General features: G+C 40.6%; 1 protein-coding gene across 2 annotated transcripts; it reads left to right on the top strand.

The window, feature by feature from the left end:
* Positions 1–1,949: 1,949 nt before the first annotated feature.
* On the top strand, positions 1,950–15,058 carry rnf25 (ring finger protein 25). Of its 2 annotated transcripts, none has more exons than XM_017697412.2 (10): positions 1,950–2,100; positions 3,438–3,509; positions 3,616–3,712; positions 4,483–4,550; positions 4,998–5,067; positions 5,158–5,229; positions 7,820–7,966; positions 8,498–8,587; positions 10,604–10,741; positions 14,138–15,058. In XM_017697412.2, exons 1-10 carry the CDS (start codon positions 2,084–2,086, stop codon positions 14,945–14,947), a joined length of 1,581 nt encoding a protein of 526 aa, XP_017552901.2. In that variant the 5' UTR covers positions 1,950–2,083; the 3' UTR covers positions 14,948–15,058. The 2 variants fall into 2 exon arrangements, with proteins under 2 accessions (XP_017552901.2, XP_017552902.2); XM_017697413.2 differs by having other exon boundaries at positions 10,607–10,741.
* The last annotated feature ends 803 nt before the right edge of the window (positions 15,059–15,861 follow it).

Raw genomic sequence — 15,861 nt, forward strand, 5'->3', positions numbered from 1 at the left:
AATAAAGTCGTAATATTTTGAGAAGAAAAGTCGTAATATTTCGATGATAATATATTACGATAATAATTACGACACTATAGTGGCATTAATACTAGGAAAGGTCGAGGTACTGTGGCCAAAGGCTGTAAAGGGAAGCAGCCGAAATATCGCGATTTTACTCTCGTAATTTTACGACTTTATTCTCAAAGTCTGCTGTTTTCATGTTTATTACCAGCGGCCCTAAAACGCCGTCGTAGTTCAGTTTGCCCATGTCTCAGTCTGATTACTGCAGGTCCGATATTCCTTTTACAACTTCATGTTATCGTCCCTGTATTCAAGACTTTCGTTTCCTTTTTAGTTTGGCTGCTTGTATCATCCCTCACTGGTAGATATTTAGGCCTTTTTTCCAGGTATTTAGGCCTTTTTTCCAGTTTTCCAGGCCTGGATCTCACTTACCTTCCATTCCCAAACACCAGTGTATAGCTTCCTATAGAATTGCTCCTAGTTCAGAAAGTCCACCATGTTTGACGGGCTACTCACTGTGTTACAGTGGCCCCAAGAAGTATTGGGACACTTGAACTCTCAGTAAACTATAAAGGGCCCATATCTTATATTCTCATTCAGTTATGAAGTGGATGTGTGTCTGGGTTTGTAATCATTTCTCCACTTTAGATGGAGAAAAGTGTAATGCAGTTTTATATTTTACAAAATATATTGTAATAATAATATGGTGTATCATGTACACCAATCAGACATAACATTATGACCACTTGTTTCTATGCTCATTAGCCATTTTATCAGCTCCACTTACTGTATAGCTGCACTTTGTAGTTCTACAGGTACAGACTGTAGTCCATCTGTCTCTCTGCGTACTTTGTTAGCCCCCTTTTACTGGAATTGGCTTAATGATTACCACTTGTTAATGGAGACCACTTATTATAGAACACTTTTAGATCCCATTAAGTAATCATCAAAAGCATCTGGAATCAGTCCTAAAACACCTGTTAAACCAGTAGAGTCGTTTACACTGTGATATTAGCCCATCAGCAAAACACAGTATTATTCGAAGTAGTAGTATTACAAGTATTAGTAGCAGTGTTATTAGTGGTAGTGATAGTAGCAGTAGAAGTAGTAGTATTAGTAGTAGTAGTAGTAGATATAGTAGTAGTGTTAGTAGTATTGTTAGTAGTATTAGTAGCATCAATAGTAGCGTTAGATTGAGATTAGTAGTAGTAGTAGTAGTAGTAGTAGTGGAAGTATTATTATTACTATTATTATTAGTAGTAGTAATAGTAGTAGTAGTAGTAGTGGAAGTATTATTATTAGTAGTAGTAGAAGTAGTAGTAGTAGTTGTTGTTATAGTAGTAGTATTGTTATTTGTAGTATTAGTAGCAGCAGTAGTAGCATTAGTGATAGCAGTGTTATTGGTGGTAGTGGTAGTAGTACTATTAGAAGTAGTAGTAATACCAGCATTATTATTATTATTAGTAGTAGTAGTTGTTGTAGTAGTAGTATTGTTATTTGTAGTAGTAGTAGCAGCAGTAGTAGCATTAGTAGTAGCAGTGTTATTGGTGGTAGTGATACTGGTAGTAGTACTATTAGAAGTAGTAGTAATACCAGTATTATTATTATTATTATTATTATTATTATTATTATTAGCAGTAGTAGTAGTAGTATTAGTAGCATTGTTATTTGTAGTAGTAGTAGCATTACTAGTAGCAGTGTTATTGGTGGTAGTGATACTGGTAGTAGTACTATTAGAAGTAGTAGTAATACTAAAAAAAAGTATTATTATTAGTAGTAGTAGTAGTAGTAGTCGTAGTAGTAGTTATAGTAATACTATTAGTAATATTGTTATTTGCAGTGTTATTGGTGGTAGTGATACTGGTAGTAGTACTATTAGAAGTAGTAGTAGTAGTAGTAGTACTATTATAAGTGGTAGACGTAGTGGTAGGAGTAGCAGTAGTTGTAGTAGTACTGGTGGTAGTATTAGCATTAGAAGTAGTACTAGATGAAGTAGTAGTTATATCAGCGGTTCTCTGCGGAACTCTTCTATTTGGGCCGGTGTTTCCGGATCCCTCTGAGGCGGACGGACAGCGGGGCCATGGCGGCGGAGAGCGAGTGAGTAGTTGAGCTGAAAACGCTGCCAGTAGAGCTGATTTAGACATTTGTTTATTCTCAGCACACATTTTTCCTCAGTTATGTTCTTCCAACCCGTCGCTTGTACTAAAGTATGATATCAGCGGTTGCAGTGATCCCGTTAGCGGAGCGTTAGCAGTGGGCCGGTGCTGCAGTGACAGCTCGCGGAGATGGAGCTCACTTAGACAATTCCCTCAAATAAACTCAAACCGCTGATTCATGGCCAGAGACCTCACTTAGTATGGCTACTGGAGTGTAGTGGGCCATTCTGGGGTTAGTCATAATCTTAGATGATATTAGACGCAGCTGAAATTGGAGTCATTCCAATACAACGTTCTACCTTAAATGGTGCTGCAGTAACATTCTGGTGCTTGAGGCGCCTGAATCTGACTGCTGCACTATATAAGGTGGAACGGATAATTCTAATAAAAGGCTGACTTCAGCCTCGTTAAACTCCCTCCTCGTTTCTGCGCACATTGTCCATTTTATCAGCTCCATTTACTGTATAGGTGCACTTTGTAGTTCTACAGTTACAGACTGTAGTCCATCTGTTTATCTGATACTTTATTAGCCCCCTTTTACCCTGTTCTTCAGTGGGCAGGACCCCAATGGACCCCCACGGAGCAGATATTATTTGGGTGGTGGATCATTCTCAGGACTGCAGTGACACTGATGTGGCAGTGGTGTTGGTGTGTGTTGTGCTGGTCTGAGTGGATCAGACACAGCAGTGCTGCTGGAGTTTTTAAACACTGTGTCCACTCACTGTCCACTCTATTAGACACTCCTACCTTGTCGGTCCACCTTGTAGATGTAAAGTCAGAGACGACAGCTCATCTGCTGCTGCACAGTTTGGGTTGGTCATCCTCTAGTCCTTCATCAGTGGTCACAGGACGCTGTCCACAGGAGGCTGTTGGCTGGATATTTTTGGCTGATAGACTATTCTCAGTCCAGCAGCGAAACTGAGGTGTTCAAAAACTCCAGTGGCACTGCTGTGTCTGATCCACTCAGACCAGCACAACACACACTAACACACCACCACCACGTCAGTGTTATTGCAGTGTTGAGAATGATCCACCATCCAAATAGAACCTGCTCTGTGAGGGTCCATGGGTGTCCTGAACAGTGAAGAACAGGAAAAAAAGTGGCTAACAAAGTATCAGAGAAACAGATGGACTACAGTCTGTAACTGTAGAACTACAAAGTGCATCTGTACAGTAAGTAAAGCTGATAAAATGGACAATGAATATAAAAATGAAATGGTTGTATGTAGCAATATTAGTCTGTATAACAAGTAATCTAGCAGTTTATGTTTTTTACAGCACGCTGTGTGAAATAGAAGTGCTGCAGTCCATCTACCTGGATGAACTGAAAGTCACACAGAAAGATGATGGGTAAACGTTACAGCCTACATAAATTACATGAAACCAAATGTGAATTTATTTTTTCCTAAAGTTGAGCCACAGCCGAGACATAAATATACAAGTCTTTCTCTTTTAGAGGCTGGCAAGTCAGTGTGGTCCTTCATCCGTCCACCGGAGAGGACTGCCTGTCCCAGTTTGTCTGTCTCACTCTGACACTGGACCTGGACTCAGAGGCATGTGCTGGACATCTTCAGCTCCTTGACTGATTATACAGGGTGATTCAAAAAGACTCATCCGATTTCAGAATGACTTATTTCACCTGTAAATGGTTTAAATGAGCATAAGGTTCATTCTGTAGTTTTGCAAGTGCTCAGTATGAACCTCCTCCAGCTGTACGGACAACATCAGCACGATAGTCAAACTCATCCCATACTCAGTTGAGCATGTCGGGTGTTGCTGCACTCATGACTCTTTCAATGCGATTTTGGAGATCATCCAGTGTTGTGGAACGATCGACGAACGCTCTGAGTTGTTGGAGGTTCACTGTCGACGAAAATCACGCTGCACAGTTATGACGGATTCACTCTTGTTGAAGTGGAGAACTCAGAGCGCTGTCTGCTCAGGGTCTCATCTCCTCACAGACTGAAGGGAGCCATCTTCCACTGATAGTCAGAAACTCTATGACTCCGTCTTTCAATTGGAATGTGATTGGTTCCTAGATGCCTCACGGTTGTAGAAAATATGGTGCTTTGAAATCGGATTAATCTTTTTGAATCACCTTGTATTTTCATACAGAGTGATTCAAACCTGTTTTTGACATAACTTACTTTGTATATTTGTACTTATAAGCTCCAGATGGACTTGATATGACTGATGCTTAACTGTCAACATGATAAGGCAGCAAATCTCAGAATTTAAGCAATATTGTGGGAGAGAAATTTTTTTATAGATGACCTGAAGGCTGTACGCACATCTCATAACATATTTCTTTTTTTGCTTTTAGTATCCTTCTTCTCTTCCCTGCATCTCCATTCACAATCCGCGAGGCCTCTCTGATGACAAGTTACTCAGGTGCTAGTCCATTTTAAATGGTATTGTGATCCTACAGCATTTATACACTGCGATATTAACCGTGTAAAACTGACCAGCTCGCCGGCTATCCATTCAGACACTTTGGCATTGGCACCTTTAACTTTTATATCTGTTGCCTGAGGAGTTACAGCGCATGCATGTCCATGTTCATAGTAAAATGGATCAGCATGTAGAATTAGAGCTTTTGGTGTTACTTTGTTTCCTATAACTGCATAAAAGAAGCTCCATGCTGCCTTTATTGTTGTTTCTCTGAGCAAGAAAGCTCATGAAGAACACAGTTTAGATCAGTAAGTGCTTATTGTTGATTTGTTTAACCGGAGTGATAATAAAATGACTCATTTGAAACTTAGCACTGAGAAATTATGTTATTGATGGAGCAGATTAAATAGCAGAAATAGACACTCTTTTGATTCTTCTACACCACAGTTTACGGCGGAGTTTGCAGATGGAGGCTGAGTCTTGCTTGGGGATGGAAGTGTTGTATCAGTTGATTGAGGTTTGTGCCATCTCGCACGGTCTAAGCCAGTTTTCTGGCCGTCGCAGCCTCATTATCAAGCACTTTTTCCCCTTTTTGTCTTGACCACAGAAAGCCAAAGAGATCCTGACAGAGAGCAATATTCCCCATGGGAACTGTGTCATCTGTCTGTATGGTTTTAAGGTAATGCTGTGTCATCTTACTGTAATATTGATTTCCTTTTTTTTCTTATTGTCCATGAAGTCTACTCGTATACAATTAGGACTGTAAGACTCATCTATAGATTATATAGTATAGATTATATATAAATCTATAGTCAAGTGTGAAATGTGATTGGCATGAAATGTTTCTGTTCTTTGACATGTGGACAAATCAGTATTTAATCTTCAGTTAAACAGTATATATAGATAAATATGGAAAAGAAGAAAAAAGTCAAAATTTGTATTTAAAGACACCTTATCACCTAACGAATATTGTCTAGATAGCATAATGTTTGCCATGTCTTGATAATGATATAAATAACTTGAGATATTAAAAACATTTGTTTTGCTGTGATTATGACACAATATCACAGGATCTCAAGAGAACATATGAACAGCTTACCACAGAAAAACTGTAAAAAATTTGTGAACCCATGGCCCTTTCAGGCCTCCATAGGTATCACCCTCTTTGGCAAAAACAACTTGACGTCGGTGTTTATTATAACTGTATATGTTTCTGATGTCTATTATACTAAATCTGTCACACTCCTGGTGACGGAATAGAATATTCTGTCTTCTGTTTGGGTCTTTAGACTTTTGAATAGCAGGTTCATAACTCCTCTGATTGTATCCATCCATCTTGTTGCTGGTTGTCCTCTTCCCCTTTTATGTTTCACTCTTCCAAGCATAACAGTCTTTTCTAATAAATCAGTTCTTCTCAGAATGTGTCCAAAATAAGACGCATTCAGTTTGGTTATCTGGGCTTTGAGTGTGAGATGAGACTTCATTTCTTCAAGGATCCATTTGTTTGTTTCCTTTGCTTCCAGAGTTCTCTCAAGTCTTCGCCAACACCAAAAGTTCCTGTCTCTTTTGCTTATTGTCCAGCTTCCTACATCCATAGAAAGTCTGACCTATTCCTCTATATAGAATTGTTTCAACTGTGCAGTGTTTGAGCGGTTTCTTTCATGTACAACCTGTTTCAAATCCCTCCACTGCATTTCAGTTGGTTGGCTTTGACTAGGCCATTCCATATCCATCCATTTCTTCCTTTCCTTGGTGGATTTACTTTTTTGGAATCATTATCCTGTTGAAAGGTCCACTTCTTCAGCATCAACTTTTTGACCGGTGGCCTCACGTTCTCCTCAATCACTCTGTGGTGTGGTGTGGTGTCAAAGTCGATGCATAGTTTAAGTAACCATTACGTTTCCACCACCTTTGCTATACAGTGGGTATGAAGTTCTTCTGGTCTAATGCTGCCTCTGGTTTTCACCAAACATGGCTTCTGGTACTGCAGCCATACAACTCTCATCTTTGACTCCCCTGGCCAGAGTACATGTTCTAGAAGTCCTGGACCCTGTCTTTTCCTTCTCTTTCTTAATGATGCATACACCAGCAGTGATGAGAGCCACTCATCACCTGTAGATCCAGTGATGAAAGTTCTTAGAGACTTGTTTTAGCATCTCACTCACCCTATTCTGTTGTGTGGTTATATATACTGGGCAGCCCTGGCCTGGACATGTTTGCAATAGTTTTAAATATTGTCCACTTGTAGATGGTCTCCTGGACAGTGGAACAATTGTTTTCTGGTATTTTGGAAATCACCTGAATCCCTTTCTCAAACTTATAAGCATCTACAACTGTCTCGCTGAAGGCCTCAGCGAGCTCTTTTGATCTAGGTGTGAAGATACCACACACTCCATTAACAAAGAGTGAATCAGACCAGATATCTGATGTTTAAATCAGACAGGTTCCTCCAAGATGTTCTCCAGCAGTGTTCTGTAATCATTAGCACCTGATCAAGTGCACCGGATTTCAATCCGACACGCTTAAAGGAGTGATATGTAGGGGTGAACTTACTTTTTCTGCATAAGGAAATTGCATTTCTGTGTATTTTCAATTGTATGAAAGATGACAAAAATGCTAATTTTATGTCTAACTCTTTAAATTTGTAGATAAAGGTGATATCATTTAACAAGTGGGACTTAAAATGAACATTTTATCAAAACCAGATACCTTCATATCCAAAAATGTTTTTTTAAAAAAAAGGTCTGAACTTTTAATGGGATGTACAAACCTTTTTATATGACTTATTACAACATTTAAAAACAGCTGCACTTTACATTTTCTGAAAATTTTCATAATGAGTGAAGCAATACAAATAGTCCAAATTTAATATGAACATATTGCTGTTGTCGGAACAAAACATCTCCAAAATGGTAACTTTACAGGAGAAGGAAAAAAACATGCTCTACTTTTAATGTAAGTCAGAGTGTTTTCCAAGTAATTTTGGGTCATTTCTATTAGACTATTCATCATGAAATTTATACATAATGTAAAGGACAATGGGTACTTTGTAATTGTTTCCAAAACATAAAAAATGAAGATGCAATGTTTTGTTTCGACAGTAGCGATATATTAAGGTTTGTTTTTTCTTTTTTCTAGAAAGTTACCCTTTCTCACATATAAGATATTGAAGGTTTTGTTTAGAAAGCGATGAAACAAAAATTAAACTGAATAAAATTGATATTTCATTTGTGTCCGATTCCTCTTTCTGCCAATGCACACTGGTGCAGGAGGGAGAGGTGTTCACCAAGACAAGCTGCTACCACTACTTCCACTCTCACTGCCTGGGCCGCTACGTCACCCACTCTGAGGTGGAGCTGAGAGAGCGGGAGAGAGAGCTGGAGGAAGACAAGAGCAGAGACAGAGCAGAGGAGGAGGTGGGACTCGTAAGGGTGGTCAGGTTTCCATCCAGCTGTTGAGTTGTGTGTGAATTAGGATTTCTATGTATTAGGCTTCCATTTTATTAGGCTTGGAAAATAGATGGATGGATGGATGTTATTCAGTTGTGTTATTCTATTCTATTTTTGTTCTATTCTTGTATAATTGTATATCTGCCTGTCTGTCTGTCTACCTACCTACCTGTCTGCCTGTCTGTCTACCTACGATAGATAGACAGGCAGACAGGTAGGTAGACAGACAGGCAGGAAGGTAGGTAGACAGACAGGCAGGCAGACAGGTACGTAGGTAGGTAGACAGGCAGACATTTAGATAGGTAGGTAGATTCCTATCACCACGGCTGTAAAGAAATAAGTCAGTATGTTTCTCTCGAACCGCTCTGAATAACTGTTCACAATAATTTAATTTTGCCACAAAATTTTTTTTAAATATTTAAATATGATTTTTAGACATAGACTCCTAACTGCGACAAGCATAGCAAAGCCTGAGTGATCTTTCTCTCACTTGTATAGGAACTGTCTGTTGTTTGCCCCGTGTGCCGAGAGCCGCTGTCATACGATGTGAGCACCCTGCTTTCATCACCTGCGCCAGACTTCCCTCAGGTAAAGACGTCACCGTCCGCAGATTCCATCGCTACCTGTTAGCCACTTTGGGGGCTTCATGAAAATACAGACAGGAACCTTTCTGTAGCCCAACATGCCATATTTTAAAAACGAATGTTTTGGCCAATAACTAATGTTATCTCCGACTCCCATCCATGTTTTTCCAACCACTGTAATAATCTTTCAGTAGATTTGCACATGAAGCTTGAGTGTGACTTCTAGTGGGTTCCCATCTCACGTCAGCAGTTTGATTGGTCAGTGCTTTGAATGCTTTGCCCATTTGCATAAAGTTAATTTATTAATAGAGAGCAAAACAGCAGAATCTACATCAGTAGATGCTGTGTCATGTATATGCAGGGATGGAAATGGGCTGGAATCACATTCTGGTGCTAAAAATCAAGAAAGAAGGCATTCCGGCTCCAATCTCCAAAACCTAAATTAGGGCAACTCAAATATTAAAGTACCATTTTCTGTCTTGGCTGTAAACCTGGGTCAGTATGTGCTAATGTCCTAGTATAGACACAAAAATATAAAGAAAGACGCAGACTTACTTTGCTCTGCTTTCAGCTTTAGCTCAGCTATAAGTGCTTTTCGCACATCTCTGGCAGGAAACTTTTCCTCAAAAGTAGAACAGTTTCTTGTAAAATGTCTCTCAAAAAAGTATTTTGTCTCTTGTAAAAAGTCTCTCTTTTTTACGAGGTTGAAGTTGCTTTTCATTCACCAGCTTATTGTTCTAATTTTCCCGTTCCACCTTAAATGGTGCATGAGGTTCCAGAAAGTAACTGCGGCACCATTTAAGGTGAAAAAGAAACCGACTTCAGCTTTGCAACTTTTAGCATTTGACAGTTTCTCATTGCAGATTAAACGTATCACGGAATGAGCTGGAGTGATTATAAATGCAAATAAGTCAATTTGTCTCCAAATTATCAATGTGGTCTTAAATCTCTCTCTTTGCCAATTCATTAGCTACTTGCTAGGCGAGATTATTGTATGTGTTGCTATAGTGACCAACACTCTTCGTACCAACCTTCAGGGTTAAAGGGTGATTTAGCAGTTCTACATTAACTCCATAGTTTAAGAGCATTTATTGTTAAACTGTGTTGAACGATCAGCAGAGCTTTATTTTACTATAAAGGAGGATTATTTTATTTTACCCACAAATCTAATTCTGCTGTGGAGCCTCAACAGGGCAGTAAAAGAACCGCATGTTGCCGACCCCTGACCTAGGGGGCTATTTTTGTAGGCAGCCTGCTTATAATTGTTTTACTGTGTTCTAAAGTGCATAAAGTAAAATGTTAATTGAACACACCTCAGATTCAGCCAGTGGAAATTTATGGTGCTGCATGTCTTCATGTGGACAATCCGAGGCGCTGCCAAGAAACTCGACAGTTGTTAATAAAAGTGGTGTTTTGCTTTCTGATGTTCTTCAAACCTTGGTGGCATTCATTTAGATGAATAGTTTACTCAGTGTAATTAATATTATTTGATGATTTTTGTGTTTGTTGCTGCAAATGTCCGTAATTATTTAGCATTTTAATGTAAGTTAGCATAATGATTAATACCCAGCTAGCTAGTTTGCTAATGCCAGCCATTCCTTGTGAGCAAGCTGCCTAAATATAAACATATCTGTTGTAAAAGTAACAGTCAGTTGTTTTTATTGCAGTTGACGTCACCGTGTATTTTTATGCTTCTTAAATTTTCAGTACCGTTAATATAAAACACCTTCCCTGCTCCATTTTCTTCACCCCCTCAGTGAACCAGCTGGCCTGTGTGTTTGGAGAGCCGTCTCGCTGCTGGAAATGTCAAGCAGACAGAGTCACTCTTGTGTGCGGTGCCAAGCGGTGGACTGCAACAGTGTGGCATTGTCCTGTACAGTCTGTGTAATTGCACAGTGTTGGCTGGCTCAGATGCCGGGGAGTCTGTCCAGATGACCGAACGCCAGTTGGTCACATGCTGAGGTCTCATATGCACGTTTATTTGTGCTCATTTGAAACGCTGCCATTCTTTCTCCCTCAGCAGGAGGACGAGGCTGTAGGTGCGGAGTTTAAAAGAAAGTGGGAAAGTCTCCAGAAGATTCTGGAACGTCAGAAAGAGAAAGGCGGTGTCATTGACCCTGAGGCGGAGTCTAATCGTTTCCTTATTCATATCAATGATGTGAGTCCTAAAATGATTACATACACACCAGTCAGGTGTAACATTATGACCACCTCCTTGTTTCTACACTCGTCCATTTTATCAGCTCCACTTACTGTATAGCTGCACTTTGTAGTTCTACAGTTACAGACTGTAGTCCGTCTGTTTCTCTGATACTTTGTTAGCCCCCTTTTACCCTGTTCTTCAGTGGTCAGAACCCCCATGGACCCTCACAGAGCGGGTACTGTTTGGGTGGTGGTGCATTCTCAGCGCTGCAGTAACACTGATGTAGTGGTGTGTTAGTGTGTGTTGTGCTGGTATGAGTGGATCAGACAGAGCAGTGCTGCTGGAGTCTTTAACAGTGGTGGACAGTAACTAAGTAAATGTAATTCATTACTGTACTTCAGTAGTTTTTTTCGTGTATCTGTACTTTACTGAAGTTTTTCTATTTTGAGTCACTTCACTACATTTCAAAGTCAAATATCTGTCTTTTTCCTCCACTACATTTTGAGAAATCTGTCGTTACTTTTGGTTTCTGTGTGTATAAAAACGTAACACGTCAAAATGAAAGTACAAAAGAAGTACAAAGCAAGAGCACCAATCAGGGCACAGCAGTCACTTTGTTCTGAGCTGGTTTTGACCTGTTGGTCATACCGACCCAGTGCAGCACACAGTTCAATGTCAGCACAGCGTAAAATTTTGGGAGAGTCTATTCAACATAAATGATGAACTAACCTAACTTTGTGTAAATAGAGCACAATATAGAAATATGTACACATATGCAGTCGTGACTGACGCGACTTTTTACTGAATTTATACAAACACTTTAATTTTATAGTAAATTAGTTTTGGCTAGTTTATGTTTATGAACAGAGACCTACAGATGCAAGGGAAAAGGATAGTAAGGCAAAACTCATTTGGGAACCTTAAAGTAAATTTGAATTAATCTTGTAACTTGAAAAAAGTTGAATTATGTTAATTCATCTTTTAGTACAATGTTTCAATACTTAAATAAATTTGAAGGCAAATACTTTTGTACTTTTACTCAAGTGGAGGTCTAAAGGAAGGAACTTCTACTTTTACTGGAGTAATATTTTACCTTGGGCATCTCTACTTTTAACTCAAGTACATGATTTGTGTACTTCGTCCACCCCTGGTTTTTAAACACTGTCCACTCACTGTCCACTCTATTAGACGCTCCTACCTTGTCAGTCCACTATGTAGATGTAAAGTAAGAGACAATAGCTCATCTGCTGCTGCACAGATTGTTGGTCATCCACTAGTCCTTCATCAGTGGTGAATGCCCACAGGACGCTGTCGGCTGGATATTTTTGGTTGGTGGGCTATTCTCAGTCCCCCGGTGACAGTTTAAAAACTCCAGCAGCACTGCTGTGTCTGATCCACTCAGAGCCGGGGCAACACATACCAACACACCACAAACATGTCAGTGTTACTGCAGTGCTGAGAATGATCCACTACCTGCTCTGTGAGGGTCCATGGGGGTCCTAACCACTGAAGAACAGGGTAAAAGGGGGCTAACAAAGTATCAGAGAAACAGATGGACTACAGTCTGTAACTGTAGAACTACAAAGTGCACCTATACAGTAAGTGGAGCTGATAAAATGGACAATGAGTGTAGAAACAAGGAGGTGGTCATGATGTGATGCCTGACTGGTGAATTTAAGACTGGTCAGTTTACAGTTTTACCCCTCACACCTCAGATGTAGCTGATCAGCAGAGGCATGTTTGGTGATTGATGTTGCTTTTTTAGTTTTACACTGGAGCTACGAGGCTAGTGGAATTAACATGTAATGGAAGCTTTTACTAGAGCTTGAAATACTTGCCCAAACCCAATGGGATGTGACTGCATTCGTCAGGTTCAGATGTCATTATTTAAATTTTGTCGATTTTGGGTCGAGTTCACATTTCACAGAATTTAGCATTGAGATTTGGGTTCTGAGACATTAAATGTACAAGTATGGAGTCAGTGTAGTACAGTTTAGTGATGCCAAAAAGACATTTAATTAACTGTAAATTCCAATATATTATATTTAACATTGCATGAAGATTAAGACTTAAACAGGTAGAGGGTAAAATCCTGCTATATCATCATCCCACAGTGCATGTGCAAAACGTATGGAAGCTAAAAACATTTGGAATGCTGTGTGAAAGCACTGTGTATTGAATAATTTTTAAAGCAGGATTGTTGATCATTATTTATCTGTGATCTAATGACTGCTGTTATTGTCACTACACAGTAATTTAACCAACATTGCCATCAGAAGTAACAACTGTTTTTTCCCATCGTCTCTTTGGATGATGACTTAATGCTCACGTCAGGTTCGGATGTCATTTCTTAAATATGTGTCGATTTCAGTTTGAGTTTATATTTCACAGTATTTAGCACTGAGGTTTGTGATGTGAGACAGTGAATGTACAGGAAGTGATTCAGTGAAGTACAGTTTAGTGAAGCCAAAAGGGCTTCATGTAAGTATGTTACATGTAACGTTCTGTGTAAAGGAATAGAGTTTTTGGATTAAACAGGTGGAGGCTATATCAGCATGCCACGGTGCATGTGGAGAGCTTATCTGGGCTAAAACATGCGGAATGTTAGACAGACAGGTATCCCCCCTCAATCATCTCTTTCCATAATGATCGGCAGTTTCGGGTCAGTTTTGGATAAAATGCTCTTGGACTCTGTTAGGTACTGAACTCCACATGGCCTGAGTTGAGTGTGTGATGATTTATGCACGCAGTTTGTTCAGAGCTAATTGGTGGGGTATAGGTTTCCATTATTTGTTAGCTACATTAGCCTCATAAGCTACAGTCATGTTATAAGCCTCATTGCTCAAATCAGATTTTTTGCTCAAATCCGATCTCTCTGAAAGGATGGTTCACACTCGTTTAGGAAAGTGATTCAAATCTGTCACTAATGTGAACGAACCAGCGTCCTGAAATGACCCTCATGCGCACCTCCTGCTGATCACGTCACGTGATCAGCAACAAACATCATCAGCAACAAACTAACGGTCAGAACAAGGTTCGCTGTGAAGATAATTAACTCTGACCAGCTCTCAGCTTCATTATTAGAGTGAGACCAAGGAGAAAAAGGTGAGATGTGTTGCTTTTCCACCGTTTACAGTCTTTAACTTCTGTTCGGCGCTGCTGCCATGGTAACGCTGAATGATAGCACATGCTCAGTGGGGGGAAAAAAGCACATGGATTCTGATCTGATTTGTGTCACTTCAGCCTGGTAATGCCAACGTAGCCATAGTTTTGTTGTAAACTTCAGACACCAAACATGTCTTGGCTGACTGACATTTGGTCTACATTAGGTTTTTTGACAAAGTATTTCAAGTTTTTATGTCTCACCAGACCAAGATTCGTTATTAGCAGTGGTTTCTGTTTGTCTCTAAGGTCCCTGCCGATTCTGACACCACTTGCCCTGACGCTCCAAGTCCTGAACCCAGCCAGTTTTTACCATCTGCTCCCCCTGACTGCCCTGGTCAGACCCCTGTCCCCCAAGCCCAGGATGTCTCGGCACCAACGCAACGCCGAGCTCGTGATGGCAGGAGGATTCAGGGGGAATTTAGAGGAGGTCGGAGAGGAAGAGGAAAAGGAGGTGGAAGAAGCGAACAATTGCCTCATGAAACTCCTTTACCTGTAGTAGAAAAGTTCACCCAAATGAGTGTATCCTCATCAGAGAGCAACCACAGTTTACCGAAGAACAGTTTACTCCCTCAGAACAATGAGCCGCACTCAGAAAGCGCAGAACAAGGGCCACCACTCGAGCCCAGAGCTGACAAAGACCAGACAAGCCAGTCTGGGAAGCAAACGGGTGAAGAATGCTTCGCCACAAGCCAGCAAGACATTTCAGGAGTTAAACACGATCAGCAGACACGCCACTCAAACTTGAACGTTGCAGAAGACGCTGCTCAAACGATCGCCACGGAAGGACGACAGGATCCAGGCCCCCGAGACAGAGGGAGAAGGCACGGTCCACGAGCACCCCAGTACGGCCAGTGGCATGACAGAATCCCCAGAAGCTCAAACCAGTGGGATAGTGCTGGCCGTGCGTACCACCACCACCAACGGGGTGGGAGAGCAAACAGAGCCAGAGGCGCAGGATTTGGCCATCATCACCGTGGAGGTGGGCCGCACAGAGGAACTGGAAAGGGGATGCATCCGAAAACTGAAACTGAGTTAAAGAAGGAGGGGGTTCTCTGACAGTGGGAGAAGGGAGGGGTGCCGGCAGAACAGAAGCTTCCCTCCCTCGTTTACCAAGTGTACCTCCATCATAACGGTGTTGTCATAATAAAATATTACACAAGCCCTGCAGTGAAGTGTGTCTGTCATCCTGCAATCATACACACATCAAAATTATCAGTAGAGCAGAGGATGAGAAAAAAACTTCTGCATATATAAAAGCTTAACTTGTAAGCTAAGACATTCAGAGCTCTTTGATGCAAAATTCTCCAGTCAGAATTGTTCACAGTGGAGGTGATTGGAGCCAAACGTCTGAGGAGTTTGAGATTATTTTCCATTTTTGTGTTTGCATGCGGAAGTGCATCTTCTTCTTCTTCTTTCGGCTGCTCCCTTTAGGGGTCACCACAGCAGATCATCTGCCTCCATCTTGCCCTATACACTGCCTCCTCTGCTTTCACACCAACCATCTCCATGTCCACCTTCACTACATCCATAAACCTTCTCTGAGGTCTACCTCTTCTCCTTCTACCCGGCAGCTCCATCTCCAACATTCTTTGACCAATATATCCACTAGCATGCGGGAGTGCATATAATTTTCTTTTATTTCTATTTTGATTTGCATGTGAGGGATGGGATTTTTTCCTTTTTATTTACATTTTTATTTACTTAACTCTGAAATCATAACTCATTTTTCTTACATAGCATCACATATTTGCAGGTAAAACACAGTATCAGGGTCTCTGAGCTGGCTGAGCATTTTCTTTCCATGATACGTGGGCATTGTGGGTGGAGGTGAAACATATCGGTTGATATTATTTTGCCCCGCCCACTGGTGTGATGTAATCAGAAATGGGAAGACATTTTAGACGTAGCACAAAAGTCATTATACTTTGATAGAAACCGCAAAAAATAAGAGTTCAAAGTGCACTGCACCC

The sequence above is a fragment of the Pygocentrus nattereri genome, chromosome 14, assembly GCF_015220715.1.
Source record: "Pygocentrus nattereri isolate fPygNat1 chromosome 14, fPygNat1.pri, whole genome shotgun sequence".
In the NCBI taxonomy this organism is placed as follows: domain Eukaryota; kingdom Metazoa; phylum Chordata; class Actinopteri; order Characiformes; family Serrasalmidae; genus Pygocentrus; species Pygocentrus nattereri.

Bases quoted from the DNA above. Each gene is read 5' to 3' on its own strand.
- rnf25 (XM_017697412.2), top strand. The intron at 3,713-4,482 runs GCATGTGCTGGA...TTTTGCTTTTAG, and splicing joins CACTGGACCTGGACTCAGAG to TATCCTTCTTCTCTTCCCTG. The intron at 10,742-14,137 runs GTGAGTCCTAAA...TTTGTCTCTAAG, and splicing joins TCCTTATTCATATCAATGAT to GTCCCTGCCGATTCTGACAC.